General features: G+C 45.7%; 1 protein-coding gene across 2 annotated transcripts in view; it reads left to right on the forward strand.

Moving 5' to 3' along the window:
- Positions 1-16,293, forward strand: part of SMG9 (SMG9 nonsense mediated mRNA decay factor) — a 684,281-nt gene extending 667,988 nt beyond the window's left edge. For both annotated transcript variants that reach the window (XM_044080557.1, XM_044080556.1), the window contains exon 13: positions 15,340-16,293. In XM_044080557.1, coding sequence (XP_043936492.1) covers positions 15,340-15,418 — 79 coding nt within the window. In that variant the 3' untranslated portion in view covers positions 15,419-16,293. The remainder of the gene's footprint in view (positions 1-15,339) is intronic.
- Positions 16,294-26,249: the final 9,956 nt, after the last annotated feature.

Consider the following 26,249-nt stretch of genomic DNA (forward strand, 5'->3'; position numbering starts at 1 on the left):
TAATCGGTCTAGTCATCTGCCTTCCTTAACTTCCCCACAGTCTGTCAGTGAGAAGGTTCTTCACATCTTGGATTTGCATAGACAGCTCTAATATTATTTGTATAAAACTGAAGTTATTTGCAGATCTGATCAGCTTTTTGTTTCCTTTCATCCTAGGTCTTTGGGTATGGCTGTTTCTAAGCAAACCATCTCTTCTTGGATTTCTGAAGCTAATTCTTTTTGATATTCTTTTCATGGTAAATGTTTTTCCTTGTCAGTAAAAAGACTCGTTCTACCAGGGCTGTTGCCTCCTTTGGTGTTTTTTTTTCAAAGGGCCGGATACCAATTCCATCCTTGAGACTGCTACTTGGTCTTCCGTTTATACTTTCAGTAAGCATTTCAAGTTGGATATTATTTCTAGGGCCAGAGCTAGCTCTGCCAGGGCTTTCGTGCAAGGGTTTCTGTAAGGCTGTTCCATGCCGAGCTCCTGCCAGGCTTCCTCTTGAGCTTTTGTACTCTCCTCTTAGGCTATGAATACTGCAACAGTGATATGGAAGGATATAGTATGGTTGTGTAAAATCTTACCATAACAATAGCTGCCCTTCTCTTCATTGTTGCAGTATTCGCTTCCATCTATCCCCACTGTCTAACTTGTTCTTCTTGCCCTCTTGGCTAAGAGGCTATTCTTTTTCCTCCTCCTGTGTCCTCATGTTTTTCCTTGTCCCTAGGGGGTTTCTATTCCTCCCGAGGCTTTTTCAGTTGTGTGTGCATGTCCGTATGTCACCTTTATGCCCTACGCCTTGCACAGAGAGCATACGTATGACGTACAGTGCCTGTAAATACTAAAGGCTTTGGTGCACTGGCCGGACGTTGGGCTATCCACGGCAGGAGATCCCTTAGGTTGTGAACACTGCAGCAGCGAAGAGAAGAGCATCTGCTGTTATAGTAAGATTTTACACAACTGTACTTTTTGCAGAGATGTTTTTTTCCAGACTGTTTACGTTTGGGGAGTCCCACAAGTGGAGCTGTTTGGCTGTCCATACAGCAAGCAATCCAGAAAGTACTGCTGCAGAGCATTGGACAAAACATTTGGCCACTGTATCCTTCTTTAGATGGTCAGGTTTCTTTCTGTATGCATTAGCTGCAATTCCCTTTCTTCCCATGGTGATCCAGAAAGTAATGGAAGAAAAGCCAGAGATGCTCTTGAGTGCCTTTTGGCATAGACAGCATTAGTTTTGCCTTCTGATTCACGTGTCTGGGCTGAAACGTCATGTGCTGCCTTTGAAAATGGGCCTCCAAATTCAGGACAAGGGAGCCTTGGTATACCCCAACTTAAAGATGATTGGTTCACTTAGTTGGATGATTTGCTTCTCTTACCTATCACTTATCGGTTCTCTGTGGATGTTCTGACCATGAGTGGGGGGGGGGGGTAGGACGTCTGCCACAAGGGTACCCTACCTAGCCAAGTGGAAGAGGATTTCCCTCTGTCAGCATAAGAAGGATCAGGACCTAAGTAGGAAACTATTTTTTTAAGATTTTGCAGTAGTTAAGTGAGCTGTTCAATTCATGCTTGCTGTTTGCATCTACAAAGGTGCATCTGTCAAATATCAGCCTTCATGCCTGCAGAATTTTCTCCCCTGTCATCCTTGCAGCCTTTTAAATATTTCCTTAGGGTTTCCATCCAAGACTGTCAAGAAAAGCTGTAGTTTCCATGTGGGGCTTGAAGTAAGTCTTTGAAAAGTTGACTTAACTCCTGTTGACCCTGCTGCCTCAGCTCCCTCCCCCTTAAATGTCTTCACATGAAAAACAGCTTTACTTCTAGCCACTACAGCTGGGAGGATTTCAGAACTGTAGGTGTTCATCAGCAGAAAGCTTTTTTTAGTTTTCCGTAAGGGCAGGGTCAGTCATAGAAACAACCACACAATTATGCCAGTAGTGTTGACTGAGTTTGTATACAAGCAAACTCTTCAACAACCCTGTTTTTCCTAATCCTTAGAACAAAGTATAAATACTTTTTCATTTACAAGATGTGCACAGGCAACTAAAATGCTACCAAGGTAAAGCCAAGAATGTCAGAACCTCAAATTAGCTGTTTATATCCTTTGCATACAGGAAACTGGAAGAGGTTTCCAGACAGTCTGTATGTTGCTGGCTGTATTTGATTTTATTCTGTTACTCGTAACATAGAAAGAAGTTGGAAAGGACCATGAGAGCCATTAATGTGAACCCACCCCTTTCTCTGTCACTATTCTCTCAGATGTTCTTCGTGTTTTACTGTTGCAGTCATCACACTTGGGTTATCTGTCTGCAGGAGCCCTCAGTCGGCCCGAATACCAGAGTCTTAGTATTTCTGCATCGGTTGCTGTCACTTCTTCCATGATGTCCGGTTGTCAGCGGTATAAAACAGGCAGCCAATGCCATTACATCAGTCTTTCTTGCCGTGGAGGAGCCGGAAGCAGAAGCAGTTCGCAAGTGCCGGTCGGCCACTACCTGAAATTTTCATTTTCGAGTTTATAATCCTGAAGTCTTCTAAAGCTAAGTACCACGTTGGTGATCCTTTTTTCATGCTCTAACCAATGTCAGAAAAAGTTAACAGTTGTCTTGCCTGTAGAAAGCAAATACCTCACAGATTTTCATTCGTACTGCGTCACCTGTTTAGGCCCAGGCCACAACATCCCTCTCTGACGGTTTTGTGCCTTGTTTAACGCCCGAACCATTCATCGTCGGGCTATCTTTGTCGCTAAATTCTTTCGCTGTATTCCGAAATGGCTTCGATAAGCCATCTGACTACCTATCTACCGAAAAAACGTAAAGTTAAAGACAGAGGCAAACCGCATAGGTCCAGAACTGCCAACGCTTCCGTTAAGCTAGTCACCAATTTGCCGGTGCTCAGTGAGACGCCTTTGCAGCCCATGATGCCCACTTCTGTAGATTCGCAGGCCTCTGCTGAGACCCATTCAGAGTCCGGTATGCCACGAGATGCTTCTTCGATTATGGAACCTGCAGATGTCTCTACCTTGGATGGGTCCAGAGCCTCTGTGCAGGCACTGGCGTCTGAGGGTGTATTCTGTCCTACCGATGTTCGAATCAAACAGACGACTTCGTTTTTAGCCAAAACGACCAAGTTTCTTAGGCCCAGAGTGCGCACTATGCCTAGAAAATAGACGACCAAACCACACGCTGAAGCTCCCATGCCACAAAAACAAATGCTTAGAATGGCTGAAGACCTTATTACCCTAATTAGGGGAAGCCAGCCTTCCCCTGCTAAGAGACAAAGAATTCAGTTTCCTTCTGATTCTACAGACCAGGAGTCCGATGACTCTGACCCTTCTGACTATCAGGACATGCCCTTATCAGCCTATGAGGATTCAGATGCAGAGGAATCCCTTCCCTCTGCCTCCCCTCCAGAGGATTTTTCTTTTCGTGTGAAGCCTTGCATACTTTGAGAGCATTTGCACTGGGAATGCCAAGACTACCCTCAGTCCAAAGAGAGACTTGGAGAATTTTTAGAGTTGCCTCAGTACAGGCCTCTAGCTATACCCCCTGTCTTGGATGTTGTAGATGATGATCTTATAGAATCTAGTCTTACATTACCCACGACCCCTAGGAAACCTGACAGGTATTGCAGAGTACCTGATTCCCAGAAATTTCTCTTCGAAAATCCTACTGCGGATCCAGAGACCATTTCCCAGAAACCTAAAGGTATTAAGGCTACTACAGCCAAAAATCCTGCCCCTTTGGACAGGGATTCCAGAGTATTAAACAGATGGGGTAAGAAGGTATATACCTCTGCAACTCTTGCCATCAGGGTATTGAATTGCCAGTTTCACATGTTGAAGTACCAGCAACATATTTTGGAACAAATTAAACAAAAAAATGGTATTTCCAGATTGTGCAGAAAATAAAGATGTACAAGAGCTAATGCATTCTGCAAACCAAGTTAGTAAGCATACTTTGCAGTGTGGCTTTGATGCCCTAGAAACATCTTGCAGGGCTGCAGTCACTGGGTCTGTACTGAGAAGGTATGCTTGGCTGAAGGAACAAACCTTGCCATATCATGTCAAATCCAAATTACTTAGATGCTCCTTTAAACAAGAACTGTTTGTTTGGCACCAAAGCAGAAGAAGTTCTTAAAAAAGATGGTAGAAAAAACTAAATCTAAGAATTCTTTCAAGTGCAACCACCTAGATTCAGTAGGTATTGGACTTCTAAAAACTGGTCCTTTCCAGCCCCTTTCAGGCCTTCCCAGACCAGACCCAGGGGAAACAGGCCACCCAGACTACAGTCTCAGGGTATGCAGAGATCTAAACAATGGACTGCCCCCACCCCAAAATCAGGGAGTGGTAAGCCGCCCCCTTATGGGAAAAGTTCACAGTGACTTTTCAGTTATCCTTCCCAGCCCTGCCTAATTACTTGCCCTTCATGCAAAAAACTGGATGTCCTTTACTCAGTACCGATGGGTCCTAAACAGTGTAGTCCAGGGGTACAAATTCTCCTTCCATTCACTGCCAACCCCAACAGGGTTTCCAGACCTTCCTCCAAAGCAGTGGACAGAGGCTTAAAAGCAAGTACTTTCCCTTCTCAATATCAGAGCTATTCAACCTGTTCCATTAGAACAAAGGGGTCAGTGTTTCTACTCCAGACTTTTCCTGGTGCCCGGAAAAGAGGGTTCTTGGCACCCAATCCTGGATGTTTTAATTCTCAACACCTTTCTGGTGATCCCAAAATTCAAGATGCTTACCCTGCAAGAGTTTCTCCCTATGCTATCCAAGGATCCCTAGTTAGTCACTCTAGACTTTAAAGAAGCTTATCTGCACATCCCCATAAGGGAGTCATGCAAAAAATATCTGTTTCAGGGCAGGCTCTATGCACTATCAGTTCTCTACATTTCCCTTTGTCTTATCTACTGCACCCAGAGTATTCGTAAAGTGCCTGGCTCCAGCCATTGCATACTGCAGGCAGAAAAATATCAAAATTTTTCCATACTTGGATGACTGCATCATTCAGGCGGACAGTCCGGATTTGCTACTTCAGCACCTGACATTTGTAAAAAAAGTCTTCTCACTTCAGTGGGGTACACCATCAACGAAAAGAAATCACAACTGCGACCCGGTCAAAAGATTGTGTTCCTGGGAGCAAGCTTGGACACAACTTCCCAGATGGCATTTCTCACTCCAGAAAAACAGGTCTGACAAACTACTTCAAACAAATAACCACCAAAACCCAGCTTTCTGCAGGAAAAATACTGGGGTTCATGGCCTCATGTATTCTGCTAATTCCATATGCAAGACTGCATATGAGGAAACTTCAATGGTACTTAAAGTCTTTGGTGCCAACATTCTCAGGACCTGGAAACAGTCATTCCTATCATACCTTGTCCTAGGGCAGAGTTCCTTTGGTGGGCAGAAGCATGCAACCACAACAAAGGACTGCTTTTCACTCGACCCCTCGCCGCCCAAACCCTGACAACAGACGCATCAGACTATGCATGGGGGCCTCACATGGCAGGCAAATGCATTCAGGACCACTGGAGCCCAGGCCAAATTCTCCTGCACATCAATCAAAAAGAGATGCTAAGTGTACAGAATGCTCTGACAGCCTTCAAATACCTAATCCTTTCGGGACAACTGCTTATAAAAACAGACAACACCACAGTTATGTGATACATAAACAAGCAGGGAAGAACCTATTCTTACCCACTCTGCAGGTTACCCATGACCATGTGGAACACAGCCTTGAGCAACCAAGTGCATCTACAAGCTCAATTCCTGCCAGGTAAACAAAATACACTGGCAGGCGACTTAAGCAGAAATCTCCTAGACCCACACAAGTGGAAGTTGGAGCCCAACACCTTCAACCTTCTGATCCAGAGTTGGGGGACACCAGAGGTGGACCTCTTTGCCTCCTCCGAAAACCACCAGTTGAGCAAATACTGCACCAGAAACCTTCACAGCATGGCCTGGAAGGTGGATGCCCTATCCTTTCAATGGGAAAACCTCTCAATTTATGCCTTCCTCCCTCTGCCCCTTCTCTCAAGAGTACTACTCAAGATAAAACAGGACAGGCCATGGGCAATTCTTATTGCCCCAGACTGGCCACGCCAGTACTAGTACCCACTCTTATGCAGCCTGACAACAGTGCCACCCTGATACCTTCACTAGACTCCTACCCTGCTGTCTCAGCAGGAGGGACAGATTTTGCATCCACAATTGCAAGCCCTAAACCTTGCAGCTTGGCTTATCCCTTGAATACCCCCTCAGCAAACAGGTGCTGGACGTCATTCTTGAAGCCAGAAGGCCTATTACTAGGAAATCCTATGCTGAAAAGTGCAAAAGATATTGATCTTGGAATCAATCTTAAGGGAAGGACACAACAGTGCCTGCCTTATCTCTAATCCTGGATTTCCTAGCAGAGCTACTCCACAGAGGCCTGTCTTTCTCCTCCATTAAGATTTGTGCCTCTGCCATCTCGGCTCATTATAATACTGAGCCACCTCTTTTTTTTTCTCACCCTCTCATCAAACAGTTCCTGAGAGGGGCTAACAACTTAAGGCCCCCTAGAAGAGCATCCACCCCTGCCTGGGACCTTAAATTTGTACTGGAAAAGCTCATGCTTCCCCCTTTTGAACCTGCTGCCTCAGCAGGGTTAAAATTCCTCTCTTGGAAAACAGCATTGCTTTTAGTCATAACTTCAGCAAGAAGAGTGTCTGAGTTACAGGCACTAATGGCTGTGGGAACCCTTCATTATTTTCCATGCTGACAGGGTTTCCCTCCGGACTAACCCATCCTTTATGTCTAAGGTGGTGTCCAGTGTGGCTCTAAATCAATCTATCCATTTTCCAACCTTCTTCCCAAATCCTCAGAATAAAGGGGAAAAGATCCTGCATTGCTTGGATATGCACAGACAGCTCAGGTTCTACCTTGACAGGACTAAGCCTTTCAGAAAATTTGACCAGCTGCTAGTCAGCTTTGCTATAGGGGCAGAGGGCAAGGCCATTTCAAAACAAACCATTTCCAAATGGATAGCACACTGCATCCATTTCTGCTACAAGCACCATGGAAATCCTACCCCACAGGGGACCAGACCACATTCCAGTAGGGCTACTTCCACCTCTTCAGCATTTTTCAGGGGAGTCCCTACCTGGAACATTCTGGAAGCTGCAACCTGGAGTTGTGTACACATCTTCACCAAGCATTACCACTTACCTATCTTTTCTAAATCCCAGGCTGGATTTGCTTCAGCAGCCTTGCAAGGCCTGATAGCCAGACCTAACACCTCTTGACTGCCTCCACCCTTCCTCAGCTTTGGGAATCAACCCAAGTGTGATGACTGCAACAGTGAAACATGCAGAACATAGTACAGTTGTGTACACTTACCATAAATGTTGATGTTCAAATGTATTCACTGTTGCAGTCCTGGTTTTCTCTCTTTCCTCTCTATGGCCATTCCTAATGGCATTGGTATTTACTTTTTACTGGTGGTGTTCCCCACCATTTACCAGCTCCCTATTTTGCGGCTCCTGACATTTGGGGCAAGAAAAATTGATGTAATGGTGTTGGCTGCCTCTTTTATACCCCTGACGACCTGACGTCATGGAAGAAGCGACAGCATCCGACGCAAAAATACTAAGTCTCTGGTATTCAGGCCGACTGAGGGCTACCTGCAGGCAGATAACCCAAGTGTGATGACTGCAACAGTGAATCCACTCGAACATCTATATTTATGGTAAGTGTATACAACTGTACTTTCCTCCCTTTCCTACTACCATAACTCACTTAACTGCTTGGATTGTACAGTTACCCTGTAAAGATAACCCAATGTGTAATGTAAATCAGATGTATTTGTATATTTCTTTGCTATGTTTTTTCTTCAATGTTACAATGCCTCTTGCTATCTTCTACTGTGGGGCTTTGTCTACATTTGCTTAACTGCTTTATTGTATATTTTTCACTGTATTTGTCTTCAATTTTGTAAATTTTTCTTGCTTACTTGTAGTGTGGGGCTTTTCTCTCCGGGGCTCCACTGAAAAAGGTCTTTTGCTCAGATGGATTTTCCCGGTTAACAATTGTCAAATAAATAAATAAATACCCAATCCAATGAAGGCAAGGTAGCCGCGGGTGTACAGGAAAAATAGGTTTAATAAATCGTAAAAACAACAAATAGGGTTAAGCGCTTTCGTCTGACAACATACACCAACTTCTTCAGAATGCCTTCATTGGATCTGGTATTTATTGCTTTTGCATTTGTGCCTTGGTTCTTATTTTTTATGGAAGGACCATGAGAACCCACAGCACCAGTAGAACAACAGCCGCTGTAGCCTTTTTAACAGGGGGGGGGGGGGGGTAAGTGATGATCAAGCTACTCTTGAGACAGCTACCTGGTCATCATTCCATACCTTTTTCAAGCACTGTACTATAGATATTCCTTCCATGGCTAGGGTTGAGTTTGCAACAGCCATTCTGCAGTGCTTTTTGCAGCTCAACCATATTAAGCTGTCTACTTTCCTAGCCTGCTAATCTGTGGGAATCATTTCAGCAATAAGTAAAAGTAGTCTATACAAAGAAAATAGCATAATTGTCTAAGAACTTAAACATAGTAGTAGATGGTCAGGTAGATCACTGTTGCAGTAGTTGTTCCCTCCCACCATTCTCTCTTCCCTCCTTAGACATACTGGGCTGGTGGTACTCTGGCCATTGGATGGATTACTTGTCTTTGGGTAGCCATGTTCCTCTAAGTCTTTGATCCAGGGAATGTACAATAAACCCCTTTTTGCACAGGATCCTTGGAGCATAGCAAGGAGAATATCCTGTGGTCATCCTGGGCAAGAAAGCTAAAAATAGGTACAGGCAGATGGCTGTTACCTTCATAAAAGAGTACATCCTGAAGTTCCCAAGGGTTAGACTTCAGCCTGGATGAAGGGGAAAGGACACTGCATAGTGGAAGTTAGACTGGATAGTATGTAGTCTTTGGCTGAAGACCCACTAGTATGGACTACTGCAGCAGTGATGTACTCGAGTAGCTACCATTACTGAAAGCTCTTACACTGTTGTATTGTATCAGTTGTATGCATGTACAAAGATATGCTGTCTGTGTAGCTTTGTACAGCAAGGTTACAAGTACATTAAGCAGCTTTAAGTTGTGAGGAACCTCTGAACTCAAGAAATGTCTGTTTTTACAGAAAATTGAAGTTGGAATAAGCAGCCCTGAAAAGTTGTGTACATATCATTGCTTTAAGTACGTGGGTATCCATTCTCAAGAGTGTGATCTTTCCCTTAACTTGCTGTTTAAATAAAAAGTATTTTATAGTGGAGTATTATTACTGTTATTGTGTTGATCTAATATCTAGTTGATTAGAACATTCATTTTGTTACATGTTCTAGTTAAAATGAGTCCATAGCAGTCTATCAAAAGTCAGTTTGTTGAAGACATAATATTCACAAAACTAGACTGACATGGATGTTCTTCACGTTTCACTGTTGCAGTCATCACACTTAGGTTATATCTGCCTGCAGGTAGCCCTCAGTCGGTGCGAATAGCAGAGACTTAGTATTTCTGTGTCGGTTGCTGTCGCTCCAGGACTGACGTCAAGTCATCAGGGGTATAAAAACAGGCAGCCGACACCATTACATCAGTTTTTCTTGCCGAGGAGCCCGAAGTAGAAGCAGTTCGCACGAGTGCTGGTCGGCTGCTACCTGAGTTTTCATTTCCAAATTGAATTATCCAGAAGTCTTCTAAAGCTAAGTACCCCATTGGGGACGCTTTTTTCTTGCTGTAACCGATGTCAGAAAAAGTTAACTATTGTCTTGCCTGTGGAAAGCAAGTACCACACCAAGATTTCTATTCTTACTGTGTCACCTGTTTAGGCCCAGACCACGATGTACCTCGCTGTCTGTTTTGTACCTTGTACAATGCCCAAACTATTCATCGTCGGGCCATTTTTGTTGTTAAATGCTTTCCGTCTCGATCTCAATATTCCGAAATGGCTTCGGTAAACCATCCAACTAACAATCTTCCGAAAAAACATAAGGATAAGGACAGAGACAGACCGCACACGCCCAAAGCTGCCGACGATACTTCCATTAAGCTAGTCTGCCGGTACTCAGTGAGGTGCTTTTGCAGCCCCTGATACCCACTTCAGTGGATTTGTAGACCTCTACCAAGACCCGTTCGGAGTCCGGTATGCCATGAGATTCTTCTTTGACTACGGAACCTGCAGATGTCTCTACCTTAGATGGGTCCGGAGCTGCTGAGCAGGCACCGGCTTCTGAGGAAGTTCTTCGCACTATTGATGCTCCACACAAACCGACGACTTCTTTCGCGTCTTCAGTTCTGTCTAAAACTACCGAATTTCTAAGAGCCTAAAAATACGACAAACAAAGCGCATGCACCTGCTCCCTTGCCACAACATCAAGTGCTTAAAATGGCAGAAGACCTTATTATGCTGATCAGGGGAAGTCCGTCTTTTCCTGCTAAGAGAAAGAGACCTGTTCCCAGCAGCTTCAAAAGACCAAGTGTCCAACGACTCTGAGGTATCCGATTATGAAGACTTACCCTTATCTGCTTACGAGGATTCAGATGCAGAGGAATCCATTCCCTCAGCTTCTCTTCCAGAGGATTTTTCCTTTGATGAAACCTTGCATACTTTGAGAGCATTTCCACTGGGAATGCCAAGACTGTCCTCAGTCCAAAAAGAGACTCAGAGAATTTCTAGATTTGCCACAACATAGGCTTTTAGCACTACCCCCAGTCGTGGATGTTGTGGATGATGTCTTTATGGAATCCTTTTTTAACTCCTGATACTTTACCCCCTGCTCCTAGGAAACCGGACAGGTACTACAGAGTACCTGACTCTCTCAAATTCCTTTTCAAAAATCCTACTGCTGATCCAGAGGTCATCTCCCAGGGGCCTAAAGGTATCAAAGCAAACACAGCTAAGAATCCCACCCCTTCGGACAGGGATTCTGGAGCTCTGGACAGATGGGGTAAGCAAGTATATACCTCTGCATCTCTCACCATTAGAGCAGTGAATTGTCAGTTTCACATGTTGAAATACCAACAACATATTATGGAACTTATTAAACAAAAAATAGCTACCTTTACAGACTGTGCAGAAAATAAAGAATTGCATGAGCTTAGGCATTCCGCAAGCCAAGTCAGCAAGCATGCACTGCAGCGTGGCTTTGACGCCCTAGAAGCATCTTGCAGGGCAGAAGTCACTGGTTCTGTACTGAGAAGGCATGCTTGGCTTAAGGAGCAGACCTTGCCAGACCATGTCAAATCAAAGTTATTAGACGCTCCTTTGAGCGAAGACCAGCTGTAAGCAGAAGAGGTTCTTAAAAAGATGGAAGAAAACGCTAAATCTATGCAGACAGTCAAAGAATTCCTGCAAGTACAGCCTCCTAGATTCAGTAGGCATTGCCCCTGGAAGCATTGGTCCTTTCCAGCCCCCACAAGGCCATCTCAAACTAGACCCAGGGGAAACAGACCCCCTAGACTACAGTCTCAGGGTATGCAGAGATCTAAGCAATGGAGTGCCTCCATCTCTAAAGCAGGGAGTACTAAACCCCACCCCCTTACGGAAATAATTCCCAATGACTTTTCAACTCCACTCCCCACCTCTGCCCAACTGCTTGTGCCCCTAGGAGGAAAACTTGCCCTTCATGCAAAAAACTGCATTTCCATCACCAAAGACCGATGGGTCCTCAACTTTGCATCCCAGGGGTACGAATTTTACTTCCACTCACTGCCAACCCCAAAAGGGTTCCCCGACCTTCCTCCGAACCAGTGGGCAGAGGCACAAAACCAAGTTCAATCCCTGCTCTCTATAAGGGCAATTCAGCCTGCTCCTGCGGAACAGATAGGTCAAGGATTCTATTACAGACTTTTCCTGGTACCCAGAAAAGAGGGCACTTGCTGCCCGATCCTAGATCTTTCGATTCTCAACACCTTCCTGGTGGTACCAAAATTCAAAATGCTCACCCTGCAGCAACTTCTACCTATGCTAGCCAAAGATGCCTGGTTAGTCACCCTAGACTTAAAAGAAGCCTATCTGCACATCCCTATAAGGGAGTCATGCTGGAAATATCTACACTTCAGGGCAGAATCTATGGATTATCAGTTCTCTGCACTTCCCTTTGGCTTATCTACTGCTTCCAGGGTATTCACAAAATCCCTGGCTCCAGCCATTGCTTACTGCAGACAGAGAAATATTCAAATTTACCCATACTTGGATGACTGCGTGATTCAGGCAGACAGGAAATGCTGTTGCAGCACCTGACATTTGTAAAAAACCTTCTAACCTCCCCGGGGTACACCATCAACGAAAAGAAATCAAAACTAGTCCCCAGCCAAAAGATTGTATTCCTGGGAGCAAGCTTGGACACAGCATCCCAGATGACATTCCGCACTCCAGAAAAACAAGCCTTTCTGTCAGACTATTTTACTCAAATGGCCACCAGAACCCAGCTATCCGCAAGGAAAATCCTCCAGGCCCTAGGGTTCATGACCTCATGCATCCTACTAATTCAGTATGCCAGACTGCATATGAGGAAACTTCAGTGGTACTTAAAATTCTTTGGTGCCAACATTCTCAGGACCTGGAAACTGTCATTCCTGTAATACCCTGTCTAAGGGCAGAGTTTCTTTGGTGGGCAGCAGCAGGCAACCATAACAAGGGACTGCCCTTTACTCAACCCCACCCAGACCCTAACCACAGATGCATCAGACTATGCCTAGGGGGCACACATGGACGGCTAGTGCATTCTGGGCCACTGGAGCCCAAGTCAAATTCATCTGCACATCAAGTCAAAAAGAGATGCTAACTGTGCAGCACGCTCTGACAGCTTTCAGATCCCTACTCTCACCAGAACACCTGCTAGTAAAAACAGCACCACAGTTGTGGTACATCAACAAGCAGGGGGAACCCACTCTTGTCCACTCTGCAGGCTAGCCATGGCACTGTGGAACATGGCCTTGGACATGCAGGTCCATCTGCAAGCTCAATTCCTGCCAGGCAAACAAAACTCACTGGCAGACTACTTCAGTAGAAATCTCCTAGACCCACACGAGTGGCAACTAGAGCTCAGTACCTTCAACCTTCTGATTCAGAAATGGGGACCACAGAGGTGGATCTCTTTGCCTCCCCCTGCAGTCACCAGCTCAGCAGATTCTGCACCAGGACACCTCACAGCAGGACCTGGAAAGTGGATGCCCTATCCTTCCAGTGGGTAAATCTCTCAATCTATGCCTCCCCCCACCCCTTCTCTCAAGAGTTTTGCTCAAAATAAGACAGGACAGACTAAGGATAATTCTGATTGCCCCGGACTGGCCACGCCGGCACTGGTACCCACTCCAGCGCAGCCTTTCACCGGTGCCACCTACACCAGAACCCAACCCTGCTCTCAGCAGGGGGGACAGATGTTGCATCCACACTTGCAAACCCTAAATCTTGCAGCCTGGCTTATTCCTTGAACTCTCCCCCAGTTACCAGCCTAAGCAAGTAGGTGCTATATGTAATTCTTGAAGCCAGAAGACCCAGTACAAGGAAATCCTATGCTGATAAGTGGAAAAGGTACTGCTTCTGGATTCAGTCTAAAAGAGAGGATACAACTCTGCCCTCCCTGCTTCTAATCCTGGATTACTTAGCAGATCTGCTCCACAGAGGCCTATCCTTCTCCTCCATTAAGATCCATGCCTCTGCCATTTCGGCTCATTACAACACTGAGCCACCTCTCTTCTCTCACCCTTTTGTCAAGCAGTTCCTGAGAGGAGCAAACAACTTAAGGCCACCTAGTAGAGCACCCACCCCTGCTTTGGGACCTTAGCTTTGTACTGGAAAAGCTCACACTTACCCCCCTTTGATCATGCAGCGTCAGCAGAGTTAAAATTCTTCTCTTGGAAAACAGGCTTGCTTCTGGCCATCACTTCAGCGAGAAGAGTGTCTGAGCTACAAGCACTTATGGCTGTGGAACCTTTCATTATTTTCCATGCTGACAGGGTTTCCCTCAGGACTAACCCTTCCTTTATGCCTAAAGTGGTGTCCAGTGTGGCTCTCAACCAATCTATCCATTTGCCAACTTTCTTCCCAAATCCTCAAAATAAAGGGGAAAGGATCCTGCACTCCTTGGATGTGCACCGACAGCTCAGATTCTATCTTGATAGGCCTAAGCCCTTCAGGAAATCTGACCAGTTACTAGTCAGCTTTGCACCAGGGACACAGGGCAAGGCCATTTCAAAGAAAACCATTTCCAAATGGATAGCACACTGCATCCATGTTTGCTACAAGCACCATGGGAAACCAACCCCTCAGGGGGTCAGAACACACTCCACTAGGGCAACTTCCATCTCTACAGCTTTCCTCAGGGGAGTCCCTACCAGGGACATCTTGGAAGCTGCTACCTGGAGTTCTGTACACACCGTCATCAAACATTACCACCTGCCTATATTTTCCAAATTCAGGGTGGGTTTTGCAACAGCAGTCCTGCAAGGCATACTAGCCAGCCCCAACTCTTCTTGACTGCCTCTACCCTTCTTCAGCTTTGGGAATCCACCCAAGTGGGATGACTGCAACAGTGAAACACGAAGAACATAGTACAGTTATGTACACTTACCATAAATGTAGATGTTCAAGTGTATTCACTGTTGCATTACTGGTTTCCCTCCCTCTAGCCCCCTCTCTCTCTCTCTCCTCTCTATGTCCTTTACTCACCCCTTTCAAGGGTAATGATATTGGTATTTACTTTTTACTGGTGATGTTTTCCCACCATAACTTAGCTCCCTATTTTGGGGGCTCCTGATATTTGGGACAAGAAAAACTGATGTAATGGCATCGGCTGCCTGTTTTTATACCCCTTGACGTCAGTTCTTGAGCGATAGCAACTGACGCAGAAATACTAAGTCTGTGGTATTCAGGCCAACTGAGGGCTACCTGCAGGCAGATAACCCAAGTGTGATGACTGCAACAGTGAATACACTCAAACATCTACATTTATGATAAGTGTACACAACTGTACTTTTTCTGGACTTCAGTGAACTGTACATCACTGTGGGACAATTGCAAACACCATTCCCAGTGAATGCTCATTTTGGTCAAGTGTTCTTGATCACCTTCACATTTCCCTGCTAACAAGTTAAAATGCTTTTTGGTTTTGATTGAAAATGGAAATTGGATAAACAGCACTGTTTCAGGTTAGAAGTTACTGGTTTCTTGATTTCAGCTCAGTACTATAAGGGCTTACAAGTGAAATGAATTAATTGTTGCTATGTTTATCAGTGTAGAATGATGTTATGCCAGTTTCCTAACAGGGATTGAAAAGGTATCACAGATGTGGTTCTAAAGTTATATCGTTTCTTCCTTCTTAGGTTTCACTATGCTGCTCGAATTTGGGATGGAGTAAAAAAGTCGTCAGCCTTATCAGAGTACAGCCGCTTACTGGCGTAATGGACACATCTAGCAGTTTGTTGCAAAAGCATAACCGCTGATATAGGAAGTCTTGCTGTCAACGAGAGAGCTATCCTCGTATCCTGAAGGATAGTTCAGGTGGTTGGAACGTCATTCAAGTTGTTACATTGGCAGTATGCCAAAGGTTGCTTGGAAGAAGGCTTACTGACCCTTTGGGTGGGACCTTGTGAGATGAGCACATGCCCCCATTCCAGAGAATGGTTATGTGTGCTTAGGAATGGGACCATACTGGGGTTGGAAAACAATGTCACTGACGAGGTGTAAGAGTAAGTGTGCAGACTGCTTATAGTTAATAAATTCAGTCTGTAGACTTGAGTTGACCATTGTCATGCTGGTCTCTTGTCTGTTCCTGTGAAGTCTAAGTAGCAGTGGCAGATGCCACAACAACATGAGAGTTGCTGGTCCTGGGTTTCATGCCATAGTCTCCATCCTGCTTTGTGCAGGCCAGGCTGCAGGTTCCCTTTCCTGCCTGCTTTAATATGTTCACTATAATATGTGGCTGGTTGTTAGCTAATGTGAAACATTTTTTTTTCTTGACTGAGTGATCTAAATTGTAACGGAAAAACTCTGTCATTGTTTTTATGACCCATTAATCCTAAGGACTTGTTTAATATAATTTGTATTTATTATGGAAATAAGTTGTGCTGATTTCTCGTGCGTATATTTATTTAAATGTAAATTGAATACCAGCCTATCAGGATAATTCACAGTTGTAAAAAACTTTGAGATAAGTAGTCCCACCTGTATTGGACCACAAGTGTTTGTTTTACAACACAGTAATTTAAAATGTATATGTATGAAAACATGCAGGACCAAGAAAGATTAAAGAATAAACTCAAACTCTTGAATTTGTACCCATCTTGAGTGTCCTTTTCAAACAAGTGTTTGTTTTTAACTATTAGTCAGACCAGTCTTTAGTTTGTCAGTGTCTTCTATTGAACCTATTGCATTTTATTAAATGAAGTGACATTGTCCATGTGACCTTATTTTTCATCAGTCTGACTGCTAGTTTGTGCATAGTTTGAAACCGGTTCAGTTGCAAGCAGCTATCTGCATTTTAAAAGTGCAGTTAAGGATGTGTATTATTTCAGATGCATTACTAGATGATTTGACACACTTGGCCATTTACTCATCCTTGAGTCATCACTCTAGTAGTGCTTCAGAACTTGCATGCCTGTTTTTGCTTAAATTATCAACATATGGCATAGTACATTAAAGCAGTGAACCAGTGATGGGTTGCATCTTGTAAACTCAGGTTTGATGTTTGATCCCCCAACCTGTACTTGCATAACTTTGACTCAGCAAATTGCATAGCCAAGCTGAGTATTTTGGGCATCTCTTAAAAACAAGCATTTATGTTGCTTGGTCTTAACTGTGCCAAGTCACCTGAGTAAAATAAATGACATTAAAGCTCCAGATGTACGTGAAACAAAATACTAAGATCCAGCCTCAAGTACCACAGGCAACATTCACCTAAATAAATTGCAATTTATTTGTCAAGTAAGATTAAACTTTGGCATTTTCAACTCATGAATTTTGAGACTTCATCAAAAGTATGAACTTCAATGACTGTGTGTGTGTGGGGGGGGTTAGATTTAAAAAATAATATCCAAAAGACCTGTAACCAACTAATAATAAATCATTTCTATTTTAAGAACCAGCTAAACTTGAATATTAGAAGCACAAATTAAAATATAGTTTTAAAATTGATGTAAATTTAACAGTGATAATATATTACTACATTTGCTTTTTTTTTTTTTTTTAAATAAAATATATATTAAGCCAGCAGTAATGCCCGACCGGCTTTGTGTTAATATGTAATTAACGCCCGCCCAGGGGTCTCCGGCATTGGGCCTTCACACCCATGGAAGGATATTAATTGCACATTAGCATGCACCCTGTAAGCATTATTGCACTTAGAGAATTGGCTTCCTGTAAAACTGTATCTGAAGTAATTAACTTCATTTGATCAGCAACCTGTGGGTATTGGATCCGACCTGGATCCGAGCCGGCAGCTTTCCAAGCTAAAGATCCGAGCTCCAAGCTCCTCCCCTTACCCATAATACCCTGCTACCTCCTTCTAGTCTCCAGATCTCATTTGCCGCAGCTTTAACAAGCACGAGTTACGAGCTCCTGGCGGTTAGGTAGTGAGTATTGGGTAAATTCTTGACCTTTTGCAAAATTGTGAGAGGTATGTGTTTGTGATGGTTTAAACCCATTAGCCTAGCTTAGTTTTAGTATATTCCCCCTTCCCTTATTCTTGTGTGTCAGTGTGTGTGGTTGTGTTTTGGCATGGCCGAAGGCCCTAAGGCCATTTTCTCCAATTGCTCTGATTGTGGCCATAAGCTCTCCCCAGCCAATGGCCACACTCAGTGCGTTCTTTGCCTGGGGGTAGCACATTATCATCGGGCTGCCATATTTGCGCAGCCTTTAACCCCCAGGCTCTGAGGGATAGGAGGAACAAGCTGATCCTGGCGGGTCTTATACCCGCGGATTCTGCTTCTTCCTCCTCTCCCTCAGTGGCTCCAACTGCGGCTGTTCATCCAGCTGTGCTATCTCCCCTGGCTGGGACTCAACCTCCCACCATTTCCCAGGGAGAGAAGGACTCCAAGAGAAAAGAGAGGAGAGAGAGGGAGAAAGAGAGGGATAGAGGGAAACATAGGAGCCACAAGCGGCGGGCCGACTCAGCCCCCTCGGCCCTGCCGGCTAAACAGCTCTCTTCTCCCCTGAAGATTCCTGGGTCCTCCCCCTCTCGGCTCCATTCTCCATGTTTCTCGCCAGAGGAGCCCCGGCCATCTTCGAGGTCGTCGTGGCGGCCTTCCCGGCCAGTTTCAGTGGCCTCTTCTAGGTAGACACGAAGCCTCTCAGATGCTGACATGGACCGAATGACGTGTCGCTTCCTCCAAGCCCAGATGCAGAAGGGAGTGCTCCTGCCTCCCCCCTCTGGGGAGAAGCTCAGCCCCATTTTTTGCCCCCATAACTCCTTCTCCGATCCATTATTGGGTTTCGAAGCCGTCTGATCCGAGTAGTCTCGGAGTCAGGGAGTCGGAGCCAATAGTTGCTACTTCGACGCCGGCCATGCCCTCGAGTTTGTCATATCCGAGCTTTTGGGGCCGAGAGCCATACGTCTGATCTGAGGGGGTAAGTGTGTCTTCGGCTCCATTGTGGTCAGAGCACACTTCCCTTTCGGGTCCAATCGCTTCGGCTCGACGCCGATCCCCGCGTCGGATCAGAGGGTGTTGCTCACGGAACCCAGAGAGAGCGGTTCACCTTCGGCGTTCGTGGTGGAGAGGGTTCTCTCGAGAGGTTCGAGACCCCCTGCTCGTGCTACAGATCCAGCCACCATTCCCTCGCAGATGGGCTTGTCTTCCATCATCCGGCCCAAGGGACAGCCTGCGTCGACGCCCCAGCCAGTTCCACTGGAGGAACATGACCCTGTTGGTGAGCCATCCTTGGACAGTCCCGCCGAGGAGGTCCCTCACGAATATAAGTGTAAGCGGAGGCACTTGGACTCCCCCGAGTCCCTCACGGAAGACACTGATTTAGAGGAAGGGGAAAGTTCCCCCAGGTCACCCCCTGAGGAGTCTCCTTTGGAGACATTATGGAAATGCTACGCCTAAAAGGGGGGTGGTCAGCCCAAAAGCCTTGCTCGGATGAGTCTGTGTTTCTGGAGGCGTTTGATGCAGGCCCGTCTACCTCTAGGGTGCCCCTCTGGCCGACCCCCTGATAGACGTCATTACTACCAGGGTGTGGAAGGAGCCGGACACTGTAGAGCCAATCCCCAGTAGACCAGGTAAGATCTTTAGTCCCCCTGTGGATAGGACAGCATGGAGTAAAGGTTCCCGGTAGATGCCATGGTGGTGGCGGCTGCCAACAAGAAGGAACTGGCACAGGATAGTTCCTTGGTCCATCCTCCTGATAAGGAGTCTCGGACGATGGATTGTATCGGAAAGCAGATGTTTGCTTCAGCTACCTTTTCCGTAAGGGCGCTGAATTACTTGGCCCATGTGATTAGGCTTCAGCGGGATCTGGTGAAGGAATACGCTGAGTCTCCCCCTGAGTCTGTCGGCCGAGGACAAACGGACCTTCTCGACTCGCATGGCCACTCTGAAATCTGTATCGAACACGTCTATGCGGCTACTCTCCCATGCCACGGAGGGGGCCGCTAGAGCCAACGGATCAGGCATAGTCTTACACACCTGGCTCTGACTTTGTGACTTTGCGGAACACTTCAAGGCGTCCTTCGCGAACGCTCCCTTCGGTTCTACCCTGTTTGGCAAGACCGTCCGCGATACATTGGTCCAGAGCGAGATAGACGGGAAGATGCTGTCTGCCATTGGAATCCACTTCTCTGCTCCTCAAAGGTCCTTTTCCAGGAACCAGAGAGGACAAAAGAAGATGTGGTTCCGGAAGTCTCAGCAGTCCCCTTACACTCCGGACCCTTCGTCCTTCAGAGGCAGAGGGGGACAGGTTGGACGCCAGCCCATAGGCAGAGGGGGGCCGAAGAATTTTGGGTCGCGGGAACCCCGATCGACCCACACAGCAGCCCTGAGGGGTTGCCCGACTGCTCCTCTCTGGAGGCAGTCGGGGGCCATTTTTCGAAGCACCTGGCACAATGGGAGTCCATCACGACAGATCGATGGGTGCTTCGAATAATATCCAGAGGCTACTCTATTCCCTTCATAAATCTTCCTCTTCAATTGGGGCACCTCCCTGATGTTCCACCCAGTAAGAGGGAGGCTGCAGCTTTAGAAATAAATAAGCTGCTAGAAAAAAGAGCCATCCAGCACGTCCCCTCAGACCAGTCCGGGTTAGGCAATTACTCCAGGTTCTTTTTGGTGCCAAAAAAGACGGGGGACTTAAGACCAATTCTTGACCTTTCTACAATGAACCTCTTCATTGCCAAGGAGAAATTCCGGATGGTCACTCTTCAATCCATTCTCCCCCTACTGCGGAGAACGACTGGATGTGCTCAATAGACCTCAGATGCGTACTACCACATTCTCATTGCTAGGTGATCCAGGAGGTTTCTCCCCTTTTGGTTGGGGGCCAGTCATTACCATTTCAGGGACCTACCATTCGGCCTCACCATAGCCCCCAGGGTGTTCACCAAGGTCATGGCAGTTGTAGCGGCCCACCTGAGGCTTCAGGGAATACAGGATGTTCATCGTGTTTCACTGTTGCAGTCATTACACTTGGGTTATCCTGCTGGCAGGCGACCCACAGTCGGCCAGAGTTCCAAAGTCTTGGTCCGGCATCGGTTGCTGTCGCTTCTTCCCTGACGTCAGTGCGCCAGGGTATATAAGATGCAACCGATGCCATTTTCTTCAGTCTTTCTTGCCGCGCGGTGCCTGAAGCAAAAGCAGTTCGCAAGTGCCGGTCGGCCGACTCCTGAGATTTTCAAATTTGAATTTCAGAACCGAAATCTTCAATAAAGCTAAGTACCCTGTTGGGGAAACTTTTTCTTGCCTCAGGCCGATGTCAATAAAAGTTAATAATTGTATTTCTTGTGGGTGGGCGGCCACGGTGGTGCAGTGGTTAGCATTGCTGCCTCACAGCAAGAGGTTCTCCGGTTCGATCCTCAGCTGGGGTGCCTTCTGTGCGGAGTCTGCATGTCCTCCCTGTGGTCGCGTGGGTTTTCTCCGGGTGCTCCGGTTTCCTCCCACATCCCAAAGACATGCTGCAGGTGGATTGGACACTCTAAATTGGCCCTAGGTGTGCATGTGAGTGTGCCTTCTGTGGAAGGTTGGGCGCCGGGCTGGCAACTCGACACTATAAAACTCCACTGCCATTCAGTGTGCGGACAAGGTGATCCGCTGTGGCGACCCCTAACCGGGAAAAAGCCGAAAGAAGAAGAAGAAGAAGAATTGTATTTCTTGTGGGAAGCAAATACCTCATAAGGATTTTCATTCTTACTGTATTCCTTGCCTAGGCCCTGACCACGACGTCACTAGTTGTCGGTTTTGTGCTAGATTTAACAGACGCACTATTAAACGTCAGTTTGATTTTGCTTAGCATTACTTTGGCCGAAGGTTCAATTATACAATGCCGTCGGAACAACCGACGATTGGAATTCACAAAAAAATGCAAAGACAAGGATAAGGACAGGCATCCGAGGTCCAAAACCGACGACAAAGCCTCTTCTAGGCCAGTTGCCGGTTCTCAGTGAGGCGCTTTCGCAGCCCCTGACACCCGCTACCTCAAAGCCTCAGGCCACCTCCGACTCCCACGTGGAGACAACTAAGCCTCTGGAAACTCAAGGTATTGGGCCTACGGAAACTAATCGCTCCGATGGGTCCGGAGCCGCTGAGCAGGCACCAGCTTCTGAGGGTGTTTTCAGACCTTCACAGCTAACCTTCACAACAACCAAGTCTAAAACGCCATTAAAGACAAAGAAACAAGTACAGCATTCTCCTGGACAGTCCTCCATGCCTAAGAAACGGATGCTCAAAATGGCCGAAGACCTAATTACTCTGATCAGGGGTTCCCATCCCCCTCCTGATAAAAGGCCTAGGCAGAATACAGACTATGACTCTTCTGATCAGGTTTCCATTTCCTCCGACTCCTCTTCAGACCAAGGATACTCTATACCCCCAATGAGGACTCTGATGCTGAAGAATCCATTCCTTCAACCTCTCCTCCTGAGGATTAACCTTTTGGGGAAACTTTACATACTGTGAGGGAGCTTTTCCATTGGGAGAGCCATGATTATTCAGAATCCAAGAAAAGGCTCAGAGATTTTCTTTTATTACCTCAGCACAGGCCCCTTGCTATTCCGCCTCTGTTAGATATTGTGGATGATGTGTTCTCTGAATCTAGTTTAACCCCTGATTCTTTGCTCCCAGCTCCAGTCAAGCCAGACAGGTACTACAGAGTCCCTGACTCTCACAAATTTCTTTATAAAAACCCTGCTGCTGACCCAGAAACTGTTTCTCAGGGTCCCAAAGGGGTAAAGGCTTCCACTGCTAAAAATCCAGTCCCCTCTGACAGGGATTCCAGAGCATTGGATAGATGAGGGAAGAAAGTTTACACTTCTGCAACTTTAGCAGAAAGGGCTTTAAATTGCCAGTTCCACATGCGCAAATACCAACAATATTTAATGTCTCTGTTAAAACAGAAAATGCTTACAAGCTCAGAAGGTCCTGATTATAAGGAAATGCAGGACTTATTGCATGCAGCTGAACCAGTGGGAAAACATACTCTGCAATGTGGTTTTGATTCATTAGAGGCATCTTGCAGAGCCGCAGTTGCAGGATCTGTGATTCGAAGGCATGCTTGGTTAAAAGAACAAAGTTTACCTGATCATGTTAAGGCAAAATTATTGGATGCACCTTTACAGCGTGATATTTTGTTTGGTATTAAGGCAGAAGAGGTGTTAAAGAAAATGGAGGCTAAAGCAAAATCTATGCAAACAGTGAAGGATTTCTTACAGGTACAGCTACCTAGATTTAGCAGAAATTGGCCTTCAAAAAATTGGTCCTTTCCAGTGTCAGACAGACCACAAAGAGGCAGATGCAGACGCCCAAGAGGCAGATCTCAGCCCCAAAGCTCTTACAGACCACGACAGTGGGGTGCTTCAACCCCAAAAGGAGAAGACAAATCACAACCTTATAGAAAACAGCCCCAATGACTTCCCCTTCCAAATGCCAAGCACTTACCTTTTGGAAGCTCCCTTAGGGGGAAAACTAGCACTTTTTCCACAAAATTGGCATATAATTACCCAAGACAAATGGGTTCTTAATATTGTGTCTCAAGGTTACAGGTTCCACTTTCACACTCTACCAAGGCTAAAAGGAATGCCAGACCTGCCACAAAATCAATGGGCAGAGGCACAAAAACAAATTACAGCCCTTATGGTCATGAGAGCTATTCAAAAATTGCCACAACAGGAACAAGGACAAGGATTTTACTCATGACTTTTCTTGGTCCCCAGAAAGGACAAAGCCTGGAGACCCATACTGGACCTATCTATTCTAAATACTTACCTGGATGTTCCGAAATTCAAAATGTTGACTCTACGGCAACTTCTTCCCATGCTGGGCAAGAAGGCTTGGCTTGTTACTTTGGACTTCAAAGAGGCATACCTGCATGTCCCAATCAGACAAAATTGCAGAAGATACCTCAGATTCATAGCAGGCACAATGCATTACCAATTCTCTGCACTGCCCTTTGGCTTATCTACTACGCCCAGGGTCTTCACAAAATGCCTGGCACCAGTAATTGCATTTTGCAGACAAAAAGGAATTCAAATATATCCCTACTTGGACGACTGCCTTATTCAAGCAGAGAGCAAGGACATTCTACTAAATCATCTGGCATTTGTAAAAAGATCACTGATGGGCCTAGGATACACTATAAACGAAAAGAAGTCAAAACTAGTGCCCTCACAAGAGATAATATTCCTGGGTGCAAGCTTAAATACAACTGCCCAGATGATAATCGCACGCCAGACAAGCAAAGACAACTGACACAGTACTTTCAATTGATGGCAACAAAAACCCAACTCCTTGCAAGAAAAATTCTGCAGGCCTTGGGGTTCATGGCGTCCTGCATACTACTAATACCATATGCCAGACTGCATATGAGGAAGTTACAATGGTATCTAAAAAGTGTTTAGACTCAACACTGTCACAGTTTGGAAGCAATAATACCATTTATTCCCTGCCTACAACAGGAGTTTCAATGGTGGGCACAGGCATGTCACCACAACAAGGGACAGCCTTTCACTTTACCCACAGCCAGGCAGACACTAACAGATGCATCGGATTACGCATGGGGAGCACATATGGAAGGAAAATGTATTCAGGGTAAGTGGGCCGCAGACCAAATGCATCTTCACATTAATCAAAAAGAGATGCTAGCTGTACAAAATGCCCTGACAGCTTTCAAGGACCTTCTGCATCCAGGACAACTTTTACTAAAGACTGACAATACCACAGTTATGTGGTACATAAACAAGCAAGGGGGCACACACTCCTACCCCCTCTGCCGACAAGCCATGACTTTGTGAAATACAGCACTGACTTATCAAATTCATCTGCAAGCACATTTCCTGCCAGGAAAGAAAAATACTCTGGAAAACGACTTAAGCAGACACATCATGGATCCTCACGAGTGGAAATTAAATCCACAAGTATTCAGCATGATAACACAAAAATGGGGTGCCCAGACATAGATCTTTTTGCCTCCCCTCTGAACTGCCAACTACAGAAATTCTGTACAAGGACTTACCACACACAAGCATGGAAAGTAGATGCTCTCTCATTCAGCTGGAAAAGCCTAAAAGTTTATGCCTTCCCACCACTGCCTCTCCTTTCAAAGGTATTCCTAAAAGCCAGACAAGAGAGGCCAACAATGATCCTGATTGCCCTAGACTGGCCATGCCAGCACTGGTACCCAATCTTAAAGAACTTGGCTCAAGGCCCAGCATGGATTTTACCTCAAATTCCTCACCTTCTGACTCAACAAAACAATTGGATCCTGCACAGTCAGCTCAAAACCTTAAATCTGGCTGAATGGCAGATATCCTAGCCAAGCAGCCAACCCCTCTCTCTAAAGCTGTTATGGATGTCATTTTGGAAGCCAGGAGGCCCAGCACCAGGAAAACCTACTCAGAAAAGTGGAAGAGATTCTGCGCCTGGAACCAGGCTCAAGGCTTTGACCCTCTTGTTCCAAATATTCCTCAGATATTACAATACTTAACTGAGATGCTGGACAAAGGCCTATCCTTCTCATCAATTAAGATCCACGCCTCTGCAATTTCAGCTCATTATAACACGGAACCTCCAATTTTCTCTCATCCATTACTAAGACAGTACCCCAGAGGGGCTAAAAACATAAGACCGCCCCGGAGAGCACCAACACCAGCCTTGGGACCTCAACTTTGTCTTGGAAAAACTAACTTTACCTCCTTTTGAGCCAGCCAATTCAGCAGAATTAAAATTTTTGTCATGGAAAACTGCTCTGCTACTAGCAATAACTTCAGCACGAAGAGTCTCAGAGCTACAGGCATTAATGGCAGTGGAACCTTTCATCATTTTTCATCAAGACAGGGTTTCCTTAAGAACAAACCTTACATTTATGCTAAAGGTGGTATCCAGTGTGACTCTTAACCAAACTATTCACTTGCCAACATTTTATCCAAATCCCCAGAATAAAGGGGAGAGACTTCTGCATTCATTGGACATTCACAGGCAGTTACGTTTCTACTTGGACAAAACAAAAGCTTTCAGGAAAACTGAGCAACTGTTTGTAGCATATGCTGCAGGATCACAGGGAAAACCTATTTCAATGCAGACTATTTCAAAGTGGATAGGACACTGTATCCATTTCTGTTACACACAACATGGAAAAACAGTGCCTAACAACATTAGGCCACATTCTAGCAGGGCAACAGCCACCTCAGCAGTCTTTCTAAGAGGAGTACCAACCAAGGATATTTTGGAAGCTGCAACTTGGAGTTCAGTGCACACCTTTACCAAGCATTACCACTTGCCTCTTTACTCTAAATCCAGAGCAGGCTTTGCCACTGCAGTGCTGCAGGGCCTCATAGCCACTCCAAATCCTTTATAGACCCAGCCACCCAACCTCAGCTTTGGGATTCAACCCAAGTGTAATGACTGCAACAGTGAAACACGATGAACATAGTACAGTTTTGTACCTACCATAAATGTAGATGTTCGAGTGTATTCACTGTTGCAGTCCAGGTTACCCACCCTCCATCCCCACTCACTTTGCTGGGACTTATCTATGCTTTTCTATCCTATACAACTTGTATACAACCTATGTGGTGTATTTGCTTGTAAATAAG

The sequence above is a fragment of the Protopterus annectens genome, chromosome 8.part0 (genome assembly GCF_019279795.1).
Source record: "Protopterus annectens isolate FY-2018-M chromosome 8.part0, PAN1.0, whole genome shotgun sequence".
Classification (NCBI taxonomy): domain Eukaryota; kingdom Metazoa; phylum Chordata; order Ceratodontiformes; family Protopteridae; genus Protopterus; species Protopterus annectens.